The sequence below is a fragment of the Chroicocephalus ridibundus genome, chromosome 11 (assembly GCF_963924245.1).
Source record: "Chroicocephalus ridibundus chromosome 11, bChrRid1.1, whole genome shotgun sequence".
NCBI classification, from domain to species: domain Eukaryota; kingdom Metazoa; phylum Chordata; class Aves; order Charadriiformes; family Laridae; genus Chroicocephalus; species Chroicocephalus ridibundus.
Window position 1 is genome coordinate 5,490,162 of NC_086294.1, and position 25,076 is coordinate 5,515,237.

General features: G+C 38.4%; 1 protein-coding gene across 6 annotated transcripts in view; it reads left to right on the forward strand.

Annotated features, from left to right (window-relative positions):
• SLIT3 (slit guidance ligand 3) overlaps positions 1-25,076 on the forward strand; it is a 521,231-nt gene that overhangs the window by 345,629 nt on the left and 150,526 nt on the right. For all 6 annotated transcript variants that reach the window (XM_063348618.1, XM_063348619.1, XM_063348622.1 and 3 more), the window contains 3 exons: positions 8,886-8,957; positions 14,934-15,005; positions 24,453-24,524. In XM_063348618.1, the coding sequence (XP_063204688.1) occupies positions 8,886-8,957; positions 14,934-15,005; positions 24,453-24,524 (216 nt within the window). The remainder of the gene's footprint in view (positions 1-8,885; positions 8,958-14,933; positions 15,006-24,452; positions 24,525-25,076) is intronic.

Sequence of the window (25,076 nt, forward strand, 5' to 3'; positions counted from 1 at the left end):
CGGTACCACAACAATTTCATGTATATTAAGTTGTCTTTGAAGTGTTCAGCTTCTTAAAGGCAAGAGTTTTATCTTTTTGCAAGAACATAAGTGTGTAGAAACTATAAACTTTGGGGACAGAGGAATAACAGTTCAGCATTTAACATTGTCCTTCCTCCTAAAACAAAATTATAATAATTTTCGCAGGCTTCCAGTAAATATTGTAGCTAAAGCCAGCACAGTATTTTTGAACACGGTAATAAATGTTCCATAATTGCCTCTGGTGGCAAGTTCTCTGGCTAGGGAATCAGGTTGGCTCCTGTAGTTGAATCATATAATATGATTTTCATTCACTGCTGTAAATTGGCTCTGGACAGCTTCACATGTCAACTTTGACTACTATTTTCTGGATCTCACTAGGCAAACTGTCATTCACTCCTTGCATTCAGTATAAAATGGGTTTCTATTGTCAGGCCAAAAATATGTAGAAAATCTTATATTCTGTGAGAGCAAGACACAAAAATAATAAAATATTTTCAGATTGAGAATCAGTAGAGAAAAGATAAATATATGGGAAATGTCAAAAATAAGGGTGTTTTCTGTGCTGAGACAGATTAAGGAAAACAGGAAGCTATGTATCACAGTTCTAGAAACAAGCAGTAACGTCAAGGAGTTTCTGATGCAAGATCAAGGCAGGATTTATTTCTTACTTGTATTTGTAAAATTGAGTGTAACTGATGTCATCTGTAGGCATAAGAAGATGTTTGTTTTGATAAATCTAGATTTCATACACGTGATAATTTTCATTTTGGCTGTATCATTTTTTTACCTTCTCTCCTCTTTATAATTGTGACATTTCTTTAAAAAAGAAAGTTATGTGCAGGTGAGTTTTACTCAGGCAGGTTGTGTAGGAGTTAGTAACCTTACGGGGTGTGTAGGTTTGGGGTTGTTGGGTTTTTTGGTTTGGGTTTTTTTGCGTGTGTTCTTTTTTTTTTCTCCAGAGACAGTCCAGCAGGAATATAAATTTAGCCTTATTACTAAAAATGTATGGTGTGAACAAAAAGGCATATATCTTTTTTATCTAATATAGTTGTCACTCAAAAGCTCCTGTTTTGCCAAGCAAAATGAAATTATAATGTATAGTGAGTATGTGTCTCCTGAAAGATGATTATGAAAGTGTAGAAGGAATCACAGAAAATAAAATAGGGAGCAGCAAATCATAACTTTGAAATAAAATATACTAATCAGATTTTTTACTGCAGGAAACACTAATTGCCTTTTGGCTTACATGTGTTCTTTTTATTTTGCTAAAAAAATAGGTAAAGAACAAAGAATTTGAGGAATGTTTATATTCACATGACAGAATCTGTTTTGTTGAGAAAATATTACAGGTGGCAGAACTTCAAGTACCAGAAAGCTTTTTAATTTTCTTACTTATTTCTTGCATTTTACCTTTTCCTTGTTAGTATTTGTAAGTGTGTACTAAAAATAGGTGTTACATAATGTACGGAGCTCTTCACAATAAGTTAAGATTGTAGATTAAACAAGCACTTTTTTCCTTCCTCTCAGTTTACTGCTTCCATTTCCACTAAGTCTAAAAATATATTTTTGTGTTACAACTTGACAAGTATAATGCAAACCAACTTGAAATCCTCAGATCCCTGAGCTAGTTATTGCATTGTTAGAAAATTCAGAAAGTGATCTGGGCTGGAAGTTTCTTGAAGCAGTTGGAAGTCAACAAGAGGGGCGGGCAGGAGTAACCTACTAACGTAATAATGAAATAGCAATGTGACTTGTTGAGGGGTTGGTCTTTCTGGGACCCAATGAAACAAAAACCTACTCTCAGTAAAACAAACATTATGAGTCTGGTTTGTTGAAAAACTTTCCTATTTGTTTACATTTATGAAATGTAACCATAGGCAAACTATTGCTTTCCAGTAGGCACGGTAGAAACCATGTGTCTGCCAAGTATAGACGTCAAGCTTCAGATTACAAACAAACAAAGCAAACCCCAAAAAACCTAATCCAAAAAATAACAACAAGAAGTGCTCAGCAGAGGTCTAAGACTGAGTCAGCCTCAGAGCAGATGCTGTGTTGTTGAAGTGAATGCAAGAACCTCATCCTCTCTGCAGCACCCTGCAGGCTGGTATCCTTGGAGCCTTCTGAACTGGAATCACTGGGTCGCGAAAATCTAGGAGTGTAATCCGTGTTTCTGCTGGTTTTGCTACACCACAAGATCTCAGAAACACAAATGGACATTAACACATGCATGCTGATTGAATGAAGCATGCAATTGGGCTGCGTTTCAGCAGTAGGGAGTTGGAAATTGCCACCTCTCTCCAGCCAACTTACTTTCTCTTTCCTGGGTTTGTGTTCACAGCCACATGCCTGTAAACAGGTAAAATTCTTCCTGCAAACTCTGATCCCAAGTCCATGTGACACAATAAACTCTGCTGAGATGGGAAATTGTCTAGTCTAGCATAAGAGTGGAGAGACAGTATTTCGTATTCTACCCTAGAACATCTTCTGTTTAACCTTTAGCGTTCTTGCTGATTGTAGCCACTGAGGAGGGCTCACAGGGGAGCTCCCCTAAGTCCCTGCTTTTGCTCCAGAGCGCAACCCACAAACAGTTCGTGCAATTGTGGCATTGCAGGGAGAGGGAGCTCAGGCACCAGCAGTGTGCTTGGTGGGTGCCTGCACCCTCACTCCGTGGATAAAGCAAGGAAAATAAATCAATGAGACTGCTATGAGAACTAACAATGAAAGGTGATGGGGGCCAAAAATTCCACCCGGGAATGTGGAGTATCATGGTGGTAGCTGGAGAAGCCTGGAGGTTTGGTAGTATATTACTACGTTCTGGTTGTTCCTGTTGGTGTTGTGTATGTATGGATGGCATTGGTGTTATGTCAAAAATTGTTTTGCAAAATACCTGTCTACAGATTTCTCTCATGTCTTCCTGCTTGTCTGTACCACATTTGATGCAACATTATTAACATACCACAACAGAGCTGGTAGATTCATAATGTCACTGCCGTTACAAATTTACCAGCAAATACCTGACCAACTGCTCAACTACAGAGTTGTGTCAGCTTAAACTAAACTCATTGTGGTATGTCAGAAGATACAACATCGCTAGCACTACTTTTTGATGAACACCATGTTATCAGGAAACATATCGAAACATCTGGTTTCATTCTGAAAGATGTCTTTTGGTGAGCAGAATTAGGTATGTAGCTTCCTAGGTAGATTTATTTTGAAAAGTCACCTAATTTTTGATAGGATTTTGTCTATTGAAGATCTGCCCTTAGATGAATCGTTAAGAAGCAGTGCTTTTTAAACTATAGCAGGAGCTTGACAGTTAGACCCTGAGAATCATCACCAAACGTCGGAATATGAAGGGAGACTCTAGTTGTCACCTTGTATTAATATAGGCAGACGGTTTACTGGCTCTCAACTCTCCAGTTCCGAAGGCAGACTCAATGAGATGGATTTATAATACATATTATTAATTTTATTTGGAAGTCATTCAGGCACTGTGATGAAAGGCAGGATTATAGAAGTCTTGGAGAACCATATGTGTTTAGGGTTTTTATGGTGATGGTGGAGTCTTTGGCTGAGGTAGAGATTGAAGGCTTTAACTGTCTGTTAAAACAAGCAGTAAGCACAGGTGTTTAAAATGCTGAATGTCCTGCCATCCCAAAGCACGTTTTCTACCTGTTTTCTACCTGTCAGAGAACTGAGGGGTGAGAGACAGAGCCACAAAAAGGCTGTGCCTTGGTAATGTACATGCATAAACACTTTCTGAAGCAGCAGGACTGCAGGATTTGGCCTTGCACTTAGCAGAGGAGTGCCCTGTGCAGTGCTGCAGTGCAGTGGTGTAAGGGGCGATGACTGCAGCTTCTGCCTTTTTCACTGCAGAATAAGCCGCAGGTTCTGACTGCGTAACTGCAGGGCAGGATTCCTTCCTTCACAAGGGTGCCTCCTATCCAGGGCTGTCTTTGGGTAAATACCTCAGTGCAGCTACCCAAACCTGTTGTGCATGGTAGGAATAAAGCTTATATTTCAAATGAAGAGGCAAGAAAAAGGGGTCAGGACAGGGCTCAGATCTAGCCCATATTTGTAGTCAGAAGACTAGATTTTAAGTATGACTTATTCCTCTTAAATACTGACAATATATCTGTGGACTTTTCTTCATCAGAGTCCAAAATGAATGATAAGATACGTAAGTCCAAAATAGGAGATAAATGTAAGATAATGGTCTAAGCAGCTTTTGTAATCCAAGTTGTTCTCCTTGGCAAGAAGGAACAGTCTCCCTCTTGATTGTTAAGTGCTCTAGAAGTTTCTTCCTTACTAATACAAAGAGTTCTCCCTAGCCCTGGGCTTTGTCACTGTGGGGGATGCACACGCTGCATATTTCCCCCCAAGTAGTCCCTAACCAGCTGCCTGCAAATCCCTGCTTACAGGGCAGGAGAAAAGTGAGGGGTTTGCCCTTCCCAGCAACCTTCACGCAGGTTGTGTGCATCCTGCCAGGCGCGAGTGTGCTACAGGTTACTGCTGCACACTAATCTGATCTTCTGCTTTCACTCTCTCGGAGATTGCTTTTGGTTATTGGCTGCCTGAGTGATGCAAGCCTGAAAGAGCCCCAGCACAGGGAGCAGAGCGACGTGATCCAGGGAGCAATCTGGCTCATTCACTCGCTTTCTCTCTCTCCCAGCGGGGAAGTTCATGACTGCCCAGTGCAGAGGGACGTTTCTGACACGTCTCAGGCAAGAGCTCGGTGGCACTGTTAATAGAGCATGGCTGTCTCATTTGTAGGCTCTATTCATCTGACAGCTAAAAATTATCAGTACTGATGCTTCACTCCCTCTCTCTTTTTCTCCAAGCTAGTGATTTTTCTATGTTATGGGTAGGTAAGCTTGACAAAACATTACACATTAGCAGCTGAGACGGTGTTTGAAATGGGAAAATTGCTAGCAAACTGCTCCATTAGAGACCCAAATAACAAATTCTTTCTTTCCCTCAATGAAAGAGAGATAGTTAAGGCCCAAATTAATACGTCTGTCTCCCCCACTCTGCAGGGGGAATCACTCTTCAAGACAAATGGCTTTGTCACTCCTGAGAGTGTGAGCTGGCTATACAAAGGCTACATTAGGCAGAGTGTTTTTTTTTATCCTTTGCGCTTTGCCATCCTTGGTGTGAGCAGTATAGGCACCAGATGAGGAGGTGATGAAAAGATTTGCACCTCAGTGAACTTTGAGATGGATTAGCATGGGAATTTGAGTGCTTATTCTTTACTCTGGGATCATTTTTCATATTTAACTGCATTGTTTCCCTCTGCTTCCTTTGTTGTTGGTTTTTTCTTCTCCATTATGTTTACTTTTTGCTCTCATTGCTGCAAAGTCATTTAAAGACAGTAGGAAGAAGAAGGACTTTATCCTGTCTAACATCATGTTATTACAAGAAAAATGTATCTGAATCCATTGGGCCCTCATACTTTCCAATCTCTGATAATGTATTAGAGAAAAGAAAGGAAATTGTTCTTGTCCTTTGATGTTGTTGTCAAAGACTCTAAAATAAAGCTTCGAGAGGCAGACAGAGCATTGCTGCGTGTCAGAAGGGGGGAGATATGCTTCAATTCATCTAAGTGATACAGCTGGCAGCAGGCGACATGGCACAGTCAAACGGGCAACTGAAAAGGAGGAACAAAAGCCCCTGAGAGGTTTGAACATGGCCAATTTATTTTATCGGTTTTGTGAATTCTACTTGTGGAGTCTTTTAAATAGAACTTATTATGAAATACCAGAGGAAAATTGAGGAAAATTTCATTGAGTTGTAAGAAATCTTAAATGTGGGGGTTAGTGTTCAAATGATCAAAATTTAGCCTTTTAGGACTGTGTCTCTTGCACAGAGATCTCAAATGTGTTGAAAAATTATTTTCTAGTGTATTCTGGTGATACACACAAAAATGAACTCACTGATGTAGCTTTGCACTAGCACAGATGGTTTTATAGTGTATGACAGCACTTTGTAGTGTGCAGGGATAGACCATGAAAAATACAGTTTTCCAGAGCTCATGTTCTAGGTAAACAAGGTAATTTTCTCTGAAATAAAATGTGGCTGTAAAATTTAGATTAGCTTTTCACTTTTTTGCAGAAAAAAAATACAGCACTAGGTAAGAACTCTGTTTTTCACATTACTGAAAGATGGCACCTCTAGCAGCAGTTTGCCATTATATTGTGAATAACACTGTTTTATAATTACATCCTTGTCCTGGTTTGAGGCCTTCATCGCCTTGAAATGGGCAACAACCCTTCTGGCAAAACCTAGTGTTTCCTAGAGATTTTTAATCCTGTACTGTCCTTCATGTGTCATTTATGAGCTCAGATGAGGTGAAAGCACAAAGTATTAATATAAATAATTCGCTTTCCACTATTTTAGTTGGGTAACTGCATTGTATTTTTCCGCCTATGCCTGCCAATCTATAACATGCATTTATTAAAAAAATAAACAGAAGTCAGATTAGTACTTCATGCTTTTAAAATACCTGCTTATTTAGTGCTGCACTTTATTTAATGCTCCAAGTTCAGCTGCATTTTGTGCCCAAGTTGGAATCCACCTGCAAACACACCCTGGTGAGAGCACGCGGTACTGCTTGGTGCTTCTCTGGTAGCACCTGCAAAATGTAGTGCGCTAAGCAGAAAGTGTTACATGTAGTCTTTAGTTCTTCATTTACAGAGAGCGTCATACAATAAAAAAAAGGTAAGATGCTAAAGTGAAAATACAGCAGTAGACGACAACCAGTAGCCTTGTCCATCTATTTCTGTAACAGGCCGTCTGCTGCACGTTTTGTAGGAAAGGGTGAAGAATTCAGTACAGCTTCAGAAGGTAGCTCTCTGAAACAACTGTTTTTCTGTATTCCTCTCTACCTTTTCTAGAAATTTCATTTTTTCTTATTAGTCGGGATCTGCGGCTATTTCAATTTTGGCTTTTTTTGCCCTTCGGGGGCAAAATTTCTGTATTTCCACTCTTGAGTCAGTTCAATTTCCTTGGAATTTTAAGTGATTATAAAAAGGGGCCATGTTTCCCCCCATCACTATATTTGAATTTCCCTGTAAGGACTGCTGTGCCCATGTGCAGCATGTGTGAACACCCAATCCATAAGGCAAGGGAATTGGACAGGCACGGCCCTCTTTTGTTCCTAGAAGTGTCTGCATAGAAACACTTGGGAGGAGTTAAACACCAAACTGGCAAGCTGACAAAAAGCCTTTATGGGAAGAGTATGTGTACTGCTAATTCTGGTGACAAACGCCCAACAATAGTAGCATGCTGAAGCTTTACGGCAATTTGCATTTCACTGTGGACTTGCCAGAAATGAAGCACGTTATATTTAGACCAACTGGAAGGGAAATCTCAGACACTAATTCAAATCATAAAAACAAGGAATAGAATTAACTCTGATCACAACCTTTAAAACAGACTGCTTCAAAAATAAAAGAGTGCATGCACCTTGACTGTACAAGTTGACAGTGCAAGTATCATAATATTCATGACTTAAATAGCTTCTCAGAGTATAACTGAGCTGACAAAATATCTTATTTTCAAGGGGATTTTTCTTTTTTCTATTGAAAGCACAGGTGAACAGAACGATACGCTGTGCTATGGAGGGCTGATGGGCCTTACACGTTTTATCTACGTTATTCCCAAATCCTGTAAAAGCCATGTTGTACTTCTCCCTGCATCTCATTTTATCTCTGTTCCTGGTTTTAAAATGTTTTCTCCCCTCTGCATTGCTGCAGCAGCTCTAAATGACTAGAGTGATTCATTCCACCTTTCCACTATGTTTTTGTATTTCCGTTCTAAACCATTTCCAACCACAGGCTTTTGCTGTTGAAACTGTTGCTTTTTATGACATTTTGGAAAGTAGATACAACGTTTGAATAATAACTAAGAGCTAGGTAAAATGAAATTTTGCCCTCGGTTCCAACTCGGATTGTAGAATTTCAGCTGCCATGGTCATTTGAATTTGTTGTATGGTGATTCACCTTTACTTTCTAATTGAGATGAACATTTAGGGTTCATCTGAGGGGAAGCCAGTCCTTTTAACAGGAATTTTGGGAACTTGCTGACAAAGACTTGAAAATATTTCTGGGAAGGAACAGAAATTAATCTTAGTGGTTATTGTATGTGGTATCTTAAAGCTGCTTACATTTTATGTTAGTGATACATGCGCTTATGATACTTCATAAAGAATACTTCTTTCAAACCAAGTTTCAGAAAGGAAAACAACAGCATTTTCGTGTTGTCTGGACCATATTTTAGAACACCTTCAGTATTTGGTAGTTAAAATAGGAACATACAGTTCTTTTTTTCTCTGCTTTAGCATAGACTTCCCTCCCACCCCCCTTAAAAATCTGGATTCATATTGCAGTGAATTCCACTTTGTTTTTCAGCATGTTTTCACAGATTGTTGCTCCCGAGTTGCTCTGATAGTTTTAATAATCAGCTTATTAAGGTGTCACAACATAGCATAGCTTTTGGGTTACATAGCTATGTTCTATTTACAACAGCTAGTCAAGGAAAGCATCTGTATTTTCTACCTTAACTTTGATTAAGTAGTAATAAAATATACCTACTATTTTTTATTCATTCCATGACCTTTATAGGTACAATTTCTATAGCCTGTGACTTTTTTCTATACAGATTTAGTGTAATCAATGAGATTATTTTATTTTCTAAGTTACTTTCTCAGTATTTTCTCCATGTAGTGTCTTTCAAAGAAAAATCTGTTTGGCATAAAAACTCTATAAAATTGATTTATATTTATATAAAAATTTGCTACCATGTTTAATGTTATTCCTGTCCCATAATTGTGTAGTTAACATGTATATTACTTTGTTTGTTTTCAGACGTTTGGAACAAAACCTCATCAAAGTCATTCCCCCTGGAGCTTTTACCCAGTACAAGAAGCTTAAGAGAATGTAAGTTTTAATAAGACCAACATGCAAAAGCAATCATGAATCTTCTAGTTTCAAGTTCAGTATCTTTACTTTAGAAACATATTGGCAATTTCTATGTTGAAATCACTGGGGATTGCACAAATAATCTTTTCAAAGTGTAAGCAACAATGGAATTTGGTTCAGGATGCCTAACAGTGCATGAAATCCGTAATAGTGCTAGTTTCACTTCCTATTATAAACGATGTGAGATAATTAGTTGTTAGTCTGTTTGAACTTCAAATCTGCTTCCTCAGAAAAGATTTTAAGTTCTATTTTTTTTCTCATTCATTCTGGTATCTGTTTGCACCACTTCAATGGAGTTGACCCCAGTTATAGCAGGAGTGCTTGTTCTTGCAGAGAAGTTAGGAATTTTTGTAGTGCATACAATGTCCTGATGTTGAAATTGTTTGACTGTTTAGAAGAAAACAAAGAAACCTGCTGGAACTTGTTCTCTTTGTTTCTTAATAACCAGTAGATACCCAGGCAATTCTTTTTTTCTTAGCTCTTGTGTTTTCTCTTTGGATTTAAAAAAAATAATCCTGATTTGTAGCAGCACTCTCATGCAGATAACCTGGGCGTTGCCCCTGGTTGGTCAGTCTTTTCATTTTTAAGTGACATATGAGAGATGTTGTGACAGTAGTACAATGATACAGACAATGATAAAACAAGTTACTCCTGCTTCACCTTAGTATCAAGACGTTGATGGGTGGCACTGGACCAGCAACTTCCAGGAGTCATTCAGGCTTTGTAGCTCAGTCCTAGAATTGCTAGAAAGGGGCCTTTACAGTTCTTGTTTTCTGATGTGAAGAATACTTACTGGAATTAAGAAACTGTCAGCGCATTTTACAGAAGACACTGAATTATCAGATAACTAATGCTTTTGGAAACCGAAATGAGCTTGTGCTGTACCTTCGGATTTAAGGGTAAAATTACTGTGTTTGCCAGTCCAAACTTACCAAGTTCCTAGAGCTGAAAAGCTGTAAATATGGATCTTAATATTTAACAGGTCAGATCATCAATCTTAGAGTCTCTATTCTTCTGTCTCACTTTCAATATAGCTGTATGTATTTTTAAAGAAGTACTGTATTAGATAGCAAGATGGTAATTTCAGTGAAAAATGATGGATCCCTTTTCAGTGACCTAAATTGTAACTTTTTCGGTTCTTTCTGAGGTATGACTAATTTTTATTTTTGGCACTGTTTTACTGTCCTTTCATTTTTCATGATTGGTGAACTCTAGTTTTATGGGAGTTGACCAAAAAATGTTCTTTAACTCAACTAGCTACTCAACCCAATGCGGCACTTACTAGGTGAAATGATTAATGGTAGAATTTCACAGCAGAACTCCATTAGCAAGTTGTGTTAACAGCTTTCTGGAGTATAATTGGCGTACTCATTGAGATCTGAACTCACAATTAAATAGTAAGTTACTCTGCCAGATGATGTGTATCAAAGCTTATTTAACGTGACAGCATTTTGTGGAAAAAGTTGGGATAGTTAGGCTGCAGAATGTCCCGTAGCAAACACGATGTTTTGCCATTTGGTTATTGACCTGTTTCCTTGTTAAAGTTTTATTCCTGCTGGACAGGGAGGCTCTAAATTGGGCATCACTGTTGTTACATAAAGTTGAATTGAGGACATTTGTTCCACTATTTGAAGAGAATATTGACATCATCCTTTCAGTGTGCAAGATTCCAAGTATTGTTAACACAAAAATGTACTTTGGTCAAAAAACTACCTTTTAAAACAAAAGAATTATCCATCATTTTCCTTATAGAGGAGGGATGTGTTTGTTGTCAACCTTTCTTAATTTCTGTTACTTTGATTTCAGTGAGCATTTCAATAGCATGAACATTATTGATTTAATTAATTGATGCCCTACCCAGGGTACAAATGAAGAGCACTATTGTTGTTGTTGTTGTTATTATTAGCAACAACGTTTTTACAGAATTCAGAGGATAGTATAAGCATTGTGAATTGTGTTTTTCTTCTCTGGTGAATAAATATGCGAGAATGTTAAGGATAATAGATTGCTCACTTGCAGAATTTTGAGTATTTTGATTGTTTACTGTGTATTTCCTGCAAGATTATGCAGTTTCCTTTTCTTAAATAATTGGATAACTGAGACTAACTTTTAAGTAAGAGCCAGTTGTCCAAGGTAATCCTTATATTACTTGATATTAATAGGTCAAGATGGTAGCAGAAGATGTATGTGTATTAATTCAAGTATTATATTTTCATCTAGCTGAAGTTTCCTGTTTAGAATGTCTCTTCAGTAGCTTCCAGGGTGGGGGAGTTATTTTGGTGGTTGGGTTTTAGCAAAGGAACTGAAATCTTTTGTATCTTGGACTTCATCATAATGGCCCACATCTTCTCGCCCAATTAATTACATGAAGCCAAATGTATCTGTCTCAGAAGGAAGATTTGGCACCTCTCGGATTCAAATATGCAATTGAACTATATAATCTGGCATGATCATTCCCCTGGTATTGGGGTAAATTTTGGGGTCCTGGCTCTGTGCTCAATTATTCAAGGGCTTTAGAAGAGGTTTGAGGGGCTTGAAGGAGATACATCCCATCCCCAGAGATAGAAGTTGTCATTATTGCATGAATTATCCCAGGCCAGACATGCCATTTTGAATTCATTTAGATAGCAGTTGTGCTTGTACCATGGTTCTGTAACTTCTAGCCTACGAGTTCCAAAGTTTATGGCATTGCCTCCTGTTTTATCTTTGCTTTTCTGAGGCTTTTAACTAACAAGTTTGTAGCACAAGACTACTTCGAAACGTGTGGTTGTACCTCACTAGCTCTGATGCTTGTAGTGGCATTTCATGTTTTCAAATTACTTTTACCATATATTAGCAGAAAACACATTGAGATTTCTCAGTCTTCCCAGTAGCTCTGTGGCATTGCTACTTTTGTTAAGCATCTTCTAAAAACTAAACCATATATGACATGGATTTTTGCTGAGTACTCTTGTCAAATGAGAACAGTCCATTTTACATGTTAGAGATAATCAAGTAATCTGTTTCTAATAATGTTAGTCGACAAAGAGAATATTCATCCAATGCTATTAATAGTTTTGCATTTGGCTGCGTCTAAAAATAAATCTGTTTTGTTTCAAAACCTTTTACAGTAAAGACATTTAAGCCATACAGTCCTATGTTATACAGTGACTCACAGGGTATCCTTGCTCCCCTGGTGCAAAGTCAAAAACAATTTATGTCCCTAACTGGTAACTGAGCACAGCCACCCTCCAAGGTGCGTTCAGCAACCTTTAGAAAGATCTCTATTGTGCTGTCAGAGGTGCAGAGAGACTAGTATGAGATGACTAATGTGTTCCCTGCCTGGGTGGAATCATGATAAGTTTATTACATTTCCAGCTAAAGAGCCACATTTCCAGTGAGTGATTCAGAGATACCCTAAACTACAAAAATGAGCCTTATGTGATCTAAATTGACTTAGTTGTGCAGGTTAGAAAAACACGTATCTCTGTCTTGATGTAAATCAAGCACAGAATAGGATGATCTTACCAAGGCAGACCAAAGGAAGGGAACAAAAGTACAAGGACATAATTGAATCCCTTTGCCTCAGTCAAGTCAGAAGGAGATAGAGCTTCCTTATCCAACAGCAGTGGAGCTTGGGCTCTAATGGAAAGGAAATAATGTGTCTAATTATCTTCTAATGCTGATTGTAGTGCATCTGCATGAAGTGAGTGAGTGTCATCACCCAGCATGGCATTTATGCATGTTCAGGCACCATTAGTTATACACTCATTAGCGTCCGGACATGGGGAGAGAGAAAGGATGGAAATGTTGAAATGTAGCAAATCAATAAAATTCTGTAGTACTTGTTTCAAAAAAGAAATGCCCCTTTTCAGATCCTTGTCATTGTTCAGCAAGCTCATGATTTCATGTCATTGTAATAGGTTTTAATATGTTCCTCAATAAGTAGAGAGCACAGATTCACATCAGACTTCTGATTACATAAGAGTTACTAGATCAAATGCAGCAAATGTTACCAGACAGTCTAAACAGGTTCACAAAAACCCGTATAAAAATAAATGTTCCTACTTTCACTGTCACAGATATAACTGCTATGAGTTGAGCTGAAGAACTGGAAACCTTCACTGAATGCTGTCCTTGTAGGCAGGATGTTGTAATAGAAAACATCAGTAGATTGCAGAGCAGTTTTTTCATGAGCCTCATAAAAGAACCAAAGAAAATCCCACTTGATGTGGCTAGATTTGAAAACAGCTAGAGGACTTCATTAAAATTTTAACCAGCATAATTTGTAGCTCGAAACATGTATAGAATGGAAAACCTCACTTTCTGATTCCTAAATTCTTTTTCAAGTGATATTTAGTCTGACTGGGATCCCTAGCATGTGCCCCAGTGGAAATAACAGTGAAGAGGTACAGGAAAACTGTATTACTCCAGCTTCAGCTATCAGTGGAAAGATTTGATACTACTGGTACAAGCTGATACCCACTGTCAGTGAATGCAATGGGCTGACTGAATGTTATGCCTGTAGCTAAGCACCTGGTTGAACTGATTGACAGGAAGATTGAACTGCAGTGACAGTCCTGATAAGGCACCCAGTTCTCAGCATCTGGGTCCCAAGTGTTGTAAATTTGGCTCTGTGTATAAAGAAATTGTGGAGTAGTCTGTATTTATCGTCGTGTACTTGGTTGGTTATGATTAAAATTGAAGAGTCTTTTCCAAACCAGGAACACACTCTCCCTTGAAAATGACAGCAGGTTGTAACTGAATTCCACTCACATCATAGCTGAAAGGGTGGAATCTTGCTGGGGCTTCCTGACAGGGTCTCCAATGTGCTGCTGGCTTCAAAGGTCCATGATTTCCATTCAGATTCTCAAAGGCTTTCCCTAATGTCTGAAAACTCCATGCAGACCTGCAAGTGCTGTGTTGACCCTCTTCTTGCCTGCCTCACCAGATCAGGGTCATGGTAGGATTTTGCACTGCTTGTTTTCTCTAGGCCATTAAAAACCAAACATCACTAGTACAGTACCAAGGTCCTCCGTGACACTGGTGCCTGCTTTGGGACAGGGGTTGGGTAGTCCATTTCCCATCTCCTTTCCCATTGGTATTAAACAGAGATGGTGTGGGAAAAGGCTTACCTCAGAAGAATTTTATCATCCTAAGAATTATTGATATGTTTCATATAAATTGAGAGTAAGCCTTAGTGGAATTTCCTAGGGTTTTGATGGGAATTTTGTTTGAGTATACCTCGTGTTTCTGTTACTTAAGAATATGTTCATCTTTACATCCCATTTACCAAAAGGTTTCTTCTCTTTGACAAATAGTCTTGCTGCCTCAGAAGCCACTCCCCTGGTGCCTACACCATGCTGACACTGTTAATCCCACCATCTTCCATAATGCGTGTCCTGCCAGCACATTCCAGCTAACTTAGAACCTCTCTTCACTTCATCTATTATTTCACTTATAATCAAAATATAATACTCTGTATTGTTATAAAGTTAGCCTTCCATGCCTGCATTTATACAGACAACCGCTACTCTTTGTCACAGGCTGTTCTTCATGCTTAAGGCCCACCCCACAGAGTCACAATGCAATCTCCGTTATTAGTAGTCCTTAAGATGGTTTCATCAATGGTTTTTATTCAATGGGCTACCTCACTGTTGGTTCTTCAAAGCTCCTCGTGAAACTCTTTGTTTCAATGTCTGTAAAATGAAAGACCTTATTAACAGGGAAGCTGCCATTTTACTGAGGCTATGGCCTGTTGTACTGACTGATGTTTTTGATCATTCCTGGAATTTGCTTATCTGTGTCCTTACATAGTTCATAATGTCTTTGAGGTAATATGATCTTTTAGTTCTGTTTTTGTATCAAGTATATTTTTCCAGTAAACTACAGCTAAAATATTTCCATGAAATTCCTGTTTTCAAATATATTTTTAATCCTCCCTTCTCTTTACAGAGACATCAGCAAGAATCAAATATCTGACATTGCGCCTGATGCATTCAAAGGCTTGAAATCTCTCATTTCATTGTAAGTAGAAAATAGAACTGAATGGGCATTTGGGGAGAGCTTGTGTGTAAGAGAAATAAAAATGATAATGTGCTGTCTGGGAGAACTTATGTTTTTGTGTGCAATTGCCAGCTTGCGTGAAGCATCTAATCTTTTGTAAATGAAAAATTGGTCATGAAGGTTAGAAGGAGGAAGTGTTTACACATCTCTAGTAAGCTTTTTTTATAGATGAACACCCCCAAGGTTACTGACATTCACTTCTTGATAGCCAGGGCATTAGTGGATCTACCGTACATGTGCACCTGCAGGCTAGTCCATGCCCCCCAACTCATCATGGCACACAAAAACCTCATCACAGCTAAGACACTGCTTGGTGGTGTTAATCAGGGAGGAGTTAAGGGAAATGCTTTCATACTGAATTTTTCTTCTGTATTAAAGAACTGAGATTGTACTCTTGTGAGGTTTTTTTTTTGGTTTGGGTTTTTTTTCAAACTAGTTAGGGAAGACCCTAAGCTCTTAAGAAAATATTTATATTTTTTAGCTGTAATTACTACTTTATTAAGCTGGAAAGGGACTAAAATATGACTTCATACAGAAGATAAAAGGAAGGTAGGATCTCCTGACAGCCATTTGTTTCTCTTTATAGAACACAGAAACTGTTTTAGCACCAAGTTGAATTTAAATGCAGCTATATTTCAACCTAGCTACCCACAGCACTATTAAACAGTGGAGCTTCAAATGGGTAAAAGGAGCAATACAAGGTCAGAAGCTGCATGTGGAGAATGAACTAGAATAGACCATTAGAAAGAGCCACAGGTTGAGAGAAGAGGTTAAGCTCAACTGGAATGGTATTTGCCTGCATTAATTTGAAAGACGGTTTTAAAACATTTAGCTCATTAATATTCATATAACATTTGATTTTTAAGAGTGTAGTTTATTTCTAAAAGATGCCGTATTTTATTCTCTGAATACTGGATAATTCTAGCAAACTGTATAACTTGCTGACTAGTGCTAATATTAGAAGGCTCTCCAGTACTAAACTTATACATTGCAGTAAACTTCTGAGACAGAATGGAGAAGGATGGGCCTTTTTTTTGTGCCCTGAATCCAGCTGGGAGAATGCCAGAAATATATATTAAGTGTTGCTAGCCTTTGTTGAATAGTTAGGGTAGTGTTATTCAACATGCTGTGGAAGTGGTCAAATCCCTCAATGCTTTCTGGAAACGATTCAGTAAGAGAACGACATTTACTGAACGCTACAGTTTTGGCTTAGTATGAAACTACTGCTGATGCTGCAATGCTACAGCCTTCTGGTCTTGGCCAACCTCCTGGCTAGGAGCAAGCTGGACAGGAAGGCATTTCTACTGGGGTTGACATCCCAACTCAGAAGTTATTCAACTTTAGCTATAGCTAATTCAGATACCCCCAGGTGGCCTCAGGAGTGGGACAGAACACCTCAGAGTGGATAGCGAGGAAATGAGAATATAAACTGGGAAGGAATTTATAGTGTTTTGACTTGCACACAGAAGCGAGTGAAATGACTGTGTATTCTCTGCCTGGTTGTCCAAAATGATATTTCAAGTAAATGATGTTTAAATATGTTTATATCCAAGTGGGTAAAATAGTGCTTAAGTTAATGCTAGGAGGTTACAAGGGGGAAGAGAGAGGGCAGAGATGATGAGATGCAGCACAGAAAGGTCTATAGTAAAGGAACTGCCTCTGAGCAGTCTTTCCTTTGTTCAGTGCTTGTCTCTGCCTCAATTTCCTTCTCCCGCAGCCACACAAAGCTCTTGTAAGACACAGTCTGTTTCTCCTCTCTTTGGCAGACTGGTTTCTAGGACAGTATCGACTCCAGCCTTGAAATTATCAGCCTCCTCCTCTAGGTTCAGTTATCCATTGTGCTTGCCATTGGCTTTTACTTTCTTCTGAAAGGTTTTACTCTAGCCGCTTGTCACAGGTAGGTCTTACAAATGTTTTCCCTGTGGCTGATAGGCAAGAGTTAGTTCCCTGATCTTTCATGACCTGTCACCTAGACCTCTGGTGGGTTCTTCCCTGATGGTCGCTTCTCTAGTTGTTTCAGTTTCTGAGCCCTAGATATCTTTATGGGGCAAGATTATCTGCTGTTCTGCAGAATCTGGGTTTCTCTAGAGACCTCTGCCAGGTTTCTACTTCTGAGAAGTAGAGGATCTTCTGTCATCTGATCTCTGCTATAGCCACCAGTCCAGTTCTGTAAACGGCAGAAAGACAAGTAAGCGCAAGAGAAGATAACTCCTTTGAAGTGCCAGCCCTCCCAATGAAGCTGCCAAAGGGGAAAGAACAAGGAGGAGAAATGAAGTAAGACAGTTTGCTTACTAGTGTTTTCTCTTTTAAGTGACTCGGTCCTTTTGGTGCCTGAGGCCCCAATAACTTTAGTCAGCTGCGTGCCCTGAAGGAATGCTGCTCTGCATACAATGCTTCAGTTCAGCTGAGAGTAACTTCTGTTTTTCATATATGTAAGTCAAATGTGATTGGCGGCATGCATTTTAATGAGACACCATTGAGGTTTAATCTGTGCACAGAGCAGCTGGACTTTTCAGCTAGCTGAGTTAAAACAAGAATAAAGGAGGGGAAAATATTAATGCACAAATGAAAGTAAGCAACTTTGTTTCTGTTAAAAATGAAGTACTGCTGTACTGCCTAAAATCCTTGCTTTTTCTTCCCCTGAATTATTCCCATTTTCTTCTCCTCCCTTTACTCCCTGCTTGCATGCAATTGCAGTGCTCCCTATGGGTCTAAGAGAGCGAAAGTGCTTATCTGGAAGACAGCCAACATTGTTAGTCTCGCTGGCTAATGGAGGCCTATATATAGCGGGTTGCTACTCTACTTTCTTCTGAAGTTAACTTTGGTTAGTGTTTCCAGGCAGAACTGTTTCTCAGAGTCCTCTGCCTATTGTACCTATGCACAGATGGAGGAAAAAATGGTGTTTTCAAAACACGGGAATGTTTATTACAGAAGTAGTTTCCCCTAAAATGTATAAAACTTAAATCTTTTAAAAGTGCTAAGCGATCCATATGCTAGCAGGTCATAAGTTTTTATTTTAAATCTATATATTTTCTTTAACAAGAAATTCACCTATGGGAGTCAAACAGGTCACAATATCTTAATGCTTTAAATAAGCCATTTCTACCTTAGGTTTTCTCTGTGTTTCGCAAAAGAAAGGCAAACTTGTTCTTGTAAGGACTCAAGACTTCTCCATTCCCCACACAGGAAAAAAAAAAAACCTATGTTTTCGCCATGCCCATTTTTCAGTGGGGTTTTGTTCTTTATTCATATAATGACTATGTCGATCAAGGAATTTCTGCTCCATTTTTCTTGAAAATATTTGGGCATGTACATAAATTATTTTTTTTCCTGCTTGTGACAACAATTAAGGAACCAGAATCATTCTTCAAAAACCTTTTTTTTTTCTTCTTCCCAGAGTTTTCTGGCTTTTCCTTTTCCCTTTGTTACTTGCAGGCAGCACTGTGAGCCACTGGTCAGCTCTGGGTCTGTGTGTTCTGTGGATTTAATTCTATTACAGTTTCTGAAATTCCCTTTCAATATTTAGGCACCAGGGCTTAGCATATTTTTGGTGTGAACCAAAGTTGAAACCTGTTTATGGACAAAACTGAAGATACAGTAAGATCCAGCTTCTGGTTTTGAGAGAACAGAGTAATGGAGAGCTTTCCATAAAGCCATTGTGGAGAATGGAGGGTGTTGGGGATAAAGGCCTGAGAAAAAGTGTCTTTAGAATTAAAGATGCTACTGTGGGATTTGGGAGGAAGAAGTTATGTTGCATAATTTCAGTGATAGCTCTTGGACAAATAAACTGTTTGTCTGTAACAAAGTCTCTCCTCTTGAAAATTGGAAATATTCCTCTGTCTCAAAGGGATGATACAAGGGTGCATACACTGAAGGCTGTGAGATGTAGTGATAGTGCAGTTACTTGGCACCATATGAAATATCCAAGATGAGAAACAAATAATTAGAATGATACGAATCTAAAAAAACAGTAAGCAGCAGAGATGTAACTCAACTGTGGCAATGTAGCCATGGCTTTTGTGTTGGAGGGATTAGTCTTGCCATCCAACACTTCTCTCTGTATAAACACGCGAGCAAATAGTACCCTTGCAGTGAGAGGTGTGGCAAAATTTGTTGTTTGCAAAAGAATGTGTTATCTCCATTTTAAGCAAAATTTTGAGAAATGCTCTATTTGTAGTATGTTGTGTTTGTGTTACGTAGTTAGAATTGCACTTTGCTGGAGTTGGAGCGATTAATAACTCAGTGCAGAACATGGAGGCTAAGTTAGGAATAGTTTCATGTTTCAAGATTGCTGCATGCACGTTCTGAACTAAATTAATTTTTCATTTAATCAACTCAAAATCTGTCTAATATCAGTGAGAGGATTGTGTTAGCATTTGGTAATTGTTAATAGTATCAAAGATAAATGTTATTCTTGGGGTCAGTAAACTTCCCACAAATGTAGGTTTGGAAGGCCATATCCAGACTGTCTGGGGACATTTTATGAGATATGACAAAACAGTCTAAGCCTTCAGCGTGTTAAACTGAATGAATAAATTTTAGACCACTGCAGAGGGAGAATTCCTTTGCTTTTGTTCATATACTGAATTGGGCTAGTGAACAATTTAAAAGCTGAGATCAGCCTGGGCACAAAGACAAGAGACAGCTTAGATTTTGACATACCAGTCCCATTTAGACCATCATCTCCTCAGTGATGATATATGTGGTGTCATTCATGGTGATTTGAAATCTGCAATAAAACACTGTCTATTGCAATAACTGCCAAACTTATTTTAAGGTAACAAATTGCTTTGGATAGTTTTACTGTGATTTATTTAGCCTAGCTTGTTCTGAAGAAATATGAAATAGTGCGGGGAAAAAAAATTACATGTCTGAGTTTCTTTCAGATATTAGAAATTTATTGCTGTTTTTACCCCTATCAATTCCTCCTCTTTTGAAAACTTGAATTCTTATTGAGCCTCTGCCATTGTATGTAGCTTGGGAAATATAATTCTTCCTAGCAAGAATTGTTTTCACAGTGAAGGAAAGTTAAAAGCGTTCTGAGGACTGAAAAAGACATTGCATAAAGTCAAAATTTGACACTTCAGTAAGAATGTTTCAGTCAAGCCAAAATAAAGGAACACTTAGCTGGAAACCATATGGTCTAGAGTAAGAGATTCTGTGCTAGGCTTTCATACCCCCAAAAAGTTCTGTGTCACCTCCCAGGGAAAAATCTCTATATTCTAGGATCTGACTTAACAAAGCAGCTAAACTGCAACTACATTTGCAGGTAAGGTAGGACGACAAACTGTAAAATAAAGGCAACATGGCAATTACTGCTTCACACCCTTAGGAAGCAGTATGCTAAACTTCAGTGCATGTGAATGGCTGTGTGTTGGTGAAGTCTTTGCAAATTCCTCAATTTTAACGTTGTTCAAGAGGTCAGAATGTCTAGAGAATGTGAAGAATCAGTGAGACTTTTATGTTTCAAGACCCTGCTGCTGAAGATTTGTTACATGCCTAATTGCATTCTCACCTAAGATAACGTACTTGTTGCTGTGTGTGCTTCCAATACTTTCTTCTGGTATATCCCAAGCTTTGCAATGAACCTATGCAGTGACTGTTTTCACTGTTTAGTCATTATTTTTAACTACTTAGAACATCAGTTGGATTAATCTGCAAAACTTGAAGTTTAGTAGTAATAATTAATAGTTGAACTGGAAATTTAATATTTAATTGTGTCTTGGAATAGATACATTTTGGGGGAATATTAAAATGTGCCAGAATCGGGCTGAAGAAATGTAACACCTCATTATGACTTTTATATATCTGTATAATTTCTTATTGCAGATCCATAATAACTCTTCAGTTGAATAGGGTACTTCTTCCAGGGATCTCCTCCAATGCTTGCAGTGCAGCTAGGGGTCTGTGCTTTATCTGGGTTGTCCTTCCCCTTGTTTGAAAGGTTGATGGCAGCCTGAAAACTGCTGCAAGTTGGGAGCCAATCTGGCAGGTACTTTAGAAGAACTGCAGCTTGTGGTTTGTGGCCATGCTGAAAGCATTTAGCTGTGAACTGGCAAGCTGAGGGCCCTGGGTGCCACTAGGAATGTAGCCCTCAGATGGCTCAGCTGCACCTGTGTCATAACAGCAACTTGCTGATGTTAGAAAGCCACCTGCAAAAAATTTGAGAAAAGTTTGCTTGAGCTAAAAATACAGGAAGAAAAAAGATACCTATTGGTGTCTCAGTCAGTTTGGGCTTAGTCTCTAGTTGATACTTTCAAGGTGACCATTGTGGATACAGAATTAAGCTATAGCTCACTTTTCTCTTTCTCCCAAATTGTACATCATGTTTAGGGTAATATCTTCTCCACCTGACAGTAAATGGTATTTGTCAGACCTGAGGCTAACTTGGTCTCCCAGCGAAGTTGAGAAGCAAACGAACAATCAGGAGCACACAACAGAAGTTTTAGTAATTTTTTTGTGTTCTAATAAATGTTGTTCTTATTCACTGATTTGCTGTCTATTGGCAGCAATTACGGAACTGTTTTTAATTTTATTACATATTAACTTTGTTACTGTATTTTTAATAAAAAATACTTGGGGTCTAAAATTTCAGTTGCTAGGGGATAGAAGAAGGGTTGTATTCCTGTGCCAAGCTTGCACAGTAGCCAAGACACCTACATGTCCTGCAACATAGGTGAGGGATGCAAGGGAACATACATTTTTAGAACTTGTAATGCCATAGGCAAATCTCCTAACGTTTATCTCTGTTGGTAAAAGCATTGGAGATTTAGATGAAGTGCTTGAATTGACTTGGCTGAATTTCATCTTATATGGCCTTTTGAAGTTATGGGTTTTTTTGTTTGGGGCTTTTGTTTCTTTTCTTTTTTCCCCAAAGCTGCCATTCTGGAAACATTGTGGTGCATTAGTGAGATGGGAAGAATGACAGGACATAGAGGAAAGCAGATACGATGATGGACCGTATCTAACCTGGCCAGTCTTTTCTGCAGGCTGACTCATTCCTAGTACTGTTTGGAGTGTAACAGTTGGTACATTCAGAACAAAAGCATCATGGATCAAGAACATGACCAATATTCATATTTGGTGGTATGAGTAGGCTTTCCTGTCTTAAACAGAAAAAAATGAGAACTCTGAGGAAAGTTTCTATGCTTTCTATTAGAGTAAATGGAAATAAGGAACTCAAGAAATGAGCGGCAATGTGTTATGTATCTCCCCTCCCTCCCCCTTTGCTGCTTTCTGTAGGACCGTTTGACTTCAGCTCTGGCATGGCAGGCAGACAGTGGCATCAGCTAATCTGGCTCTGTGTAGTGCTGAGCATGAATATGAATTAGAGACAAGTGCCTGAGCTCTCATACTGACTTTTGTTTAGCTGTTAATTTGTTCGAATGTTAATGTGCCACATGCACATAAGCCCAATTAGGTTTGAAAATGCTTACTTTCTTTTCATAGCTTCTAAAAATTGAAGCTTTGTTTTATTATATAAGCTATTTTAATCAATAAGCTATTTTAATCAGTTTAATTTCACTTAAAATAATAAAGAGGATGGATAAACACATCCAGGGTTTCAAATTCAGTGGAACACTGTACTATGACCTTCTGACTCTTAAAGAAAAAGTAAATGAAAAATTACTTTAAGAAGAGTCTTATTTTGATATTTGCATCTAGTATTACCATAACTAACAACTGCACCGGGTGTGAGCGTTGAGATTTCTTTAAGGTTTTACTTAACATAAGTGGTTTTACCTCTCCAGCCTTAGCCTGGAGTGGGGATTTTTTTTTTTACTTCTTTCCATGGGCATTTGGTAAACCTTAGCTTCTGGACTCTTTCTTATATGCTCTAGTATTATGCGTTATTGATCAGCATTGATGACCCTGCTACTTCACAAAACTAAGGGAGATGTTCATCAAACATCACAGAGCTTACAGTCTAAACTTTGTATACAGGTGATGTGCTTGCTAAAGAAATGTCATTCAGAAAGTGTGCAAACTGAAATGGAAATATATTGGGTTCTGTGGGCATTAACTCAATAATTCAACCTTTTATAAATATTTTATTTGCAGAGGTTTTGCTTTTGCTTCCTGATACAGATGCTCACGCCAGTTAGTTTGTTCAGAAAGATGTCAGTGAGTCAGTCAGTTGGATGTTGTTTTAGAGCCCAGTGAAATTCAGTGACTTGAATATTATCTCATATTTTGAAACTGCTATCTAAACAGACCTGCTAGACTTGTCAAAGTTCCACCGTCATTTCTGTCTACTTTTGGGTAGAGTATAAAAATCTATGTACCTTGCATGAAATTTTGTTGAAGTGGGAAGTTGTGTGTGTCTTCTGAAGCTGAAATTAGGAAACAATTAGAACAGTTTAGTGGTACTAGCATTCATTTCTCACAGAAAACACGAACTGTAACAGCACATTAAAAGCTAACCTCCTGACTCTGTAATAGTTAAAGAGAAATTATGTTGCATTTGTTTAGACAAAATACAATGCTAGATGATCATTAGTTTCTTGAGTAGTTCAGTTCCTGCTAAACTACAAAAGTAATAAAAAATTAAGTTTCAAGTTTAGATTTTCATATCTCAGTGGTGTTATTTTATTTAGATTCTTTTTATTTAGGCTCAGAAATGAGCTGATCTGGGAACTCTCCCACCTCCAATGACTGATGAAAAATACAGTGAAGTGGTGATACTCTGGGAAGGCCAGAGGGTATTGTAAATGGTCTGCCATGCTAAGTGTTTGTTTTTCAGTATGTTCAACTCTCCGTAATATTTTAAATGTTGAAAGACAGGGTAAGCCAGAATTTCAGCCAGCATCCAAGCCTCACATGGCTATTTGATTCATTGCTAGCATATTATTCCACATTAAAAAGTCAGGGAATTAACCAGTTCAGTGATGCCTAAGCAACAAAATTTTGACATTATCTGATTTGTAACCATTTATTATGTCCTATGTAGAGCATAGAAATTGCCTAGATACAGTTTTTCCAAATTTGAAGTCTATTAAGTTGTTTAGGTAAGTTGTAAAATTTTCAGAGGGAGACTAATCTTCCCTTCTGCCAGGACCCATACAAGTTTTTGCATCAGACAATGTGCCTTTCAATGGTTAAAATATTTCTTAAAAGGAGTGGAAAAAAAATCCCTCAACAGAATGAAAAATATTTCAGATACAGTTTTTGGATGATGTCCAGTTTCTACATTAAAAATGCTTTCCAACACCAGACGAACCCTGAATCATAACGACTCATTTAATACCATGTGCTCTCTGGAAAGAAAATGAGATCAGTAGTTAAATGAAATGCCCACAGATCCTGGGCACGGTGCACAAGATCAATAAAGACGATAATGCAGAGATGTGGGAGGACACTAAACTGGTCTGTTACTTAAGATTTATTTTGTCTTCCTGTATCTTTCAGAGTGCTCTATGGAAACAAGATCACAGAGATTCCCCAGGGCCTTTTTGATGATCTTGTGTCTCTGCAGCTGCTGTAAGTATGATCCCTTCCTCTTCTTTATTTTACAGACTAGCTAGATTTACTGTTTTTTCAGCCTCTGACATTAATATAATCACCTTTTCCACTGAAAACTCACTGGGACGTGCTAGTCTGTTGTTTCTCTGTCAGGCAAGAGGGAGGCGAGGGCTGGGAAAAAAAAAAAAAGGAAAGTGCCAACAGTTTTATAGCACAGTGTGTTTAATGGGTAATAGACACAGCAGATTTAAGTGTGGGGAGGAAATGAGAGACTCGGTGAAGTCCAAGAAAGGAAATTTGGTTGCTGGCTGATGTGCGTGTGGGAATGCCATTGGACTGTTTTCATGCGTTAGCGTTTGTGGTTGAATGTGTAGATCCTTGAGGGCTACTGTGTTGCAAGTACCTGCACGTGCAAGCAACATGGCAATATGAAAGGTCTTATTGGTGCAAGCCACGCTCAGTTCCATGTTCTTCTTATGCCAAATGTGGCTAGTTGCCAGAGAAATGGTTTCAGAATACACTGTGTATTTGAGTATTTTATGCCACGTGTGATTTAACACACATCATGAT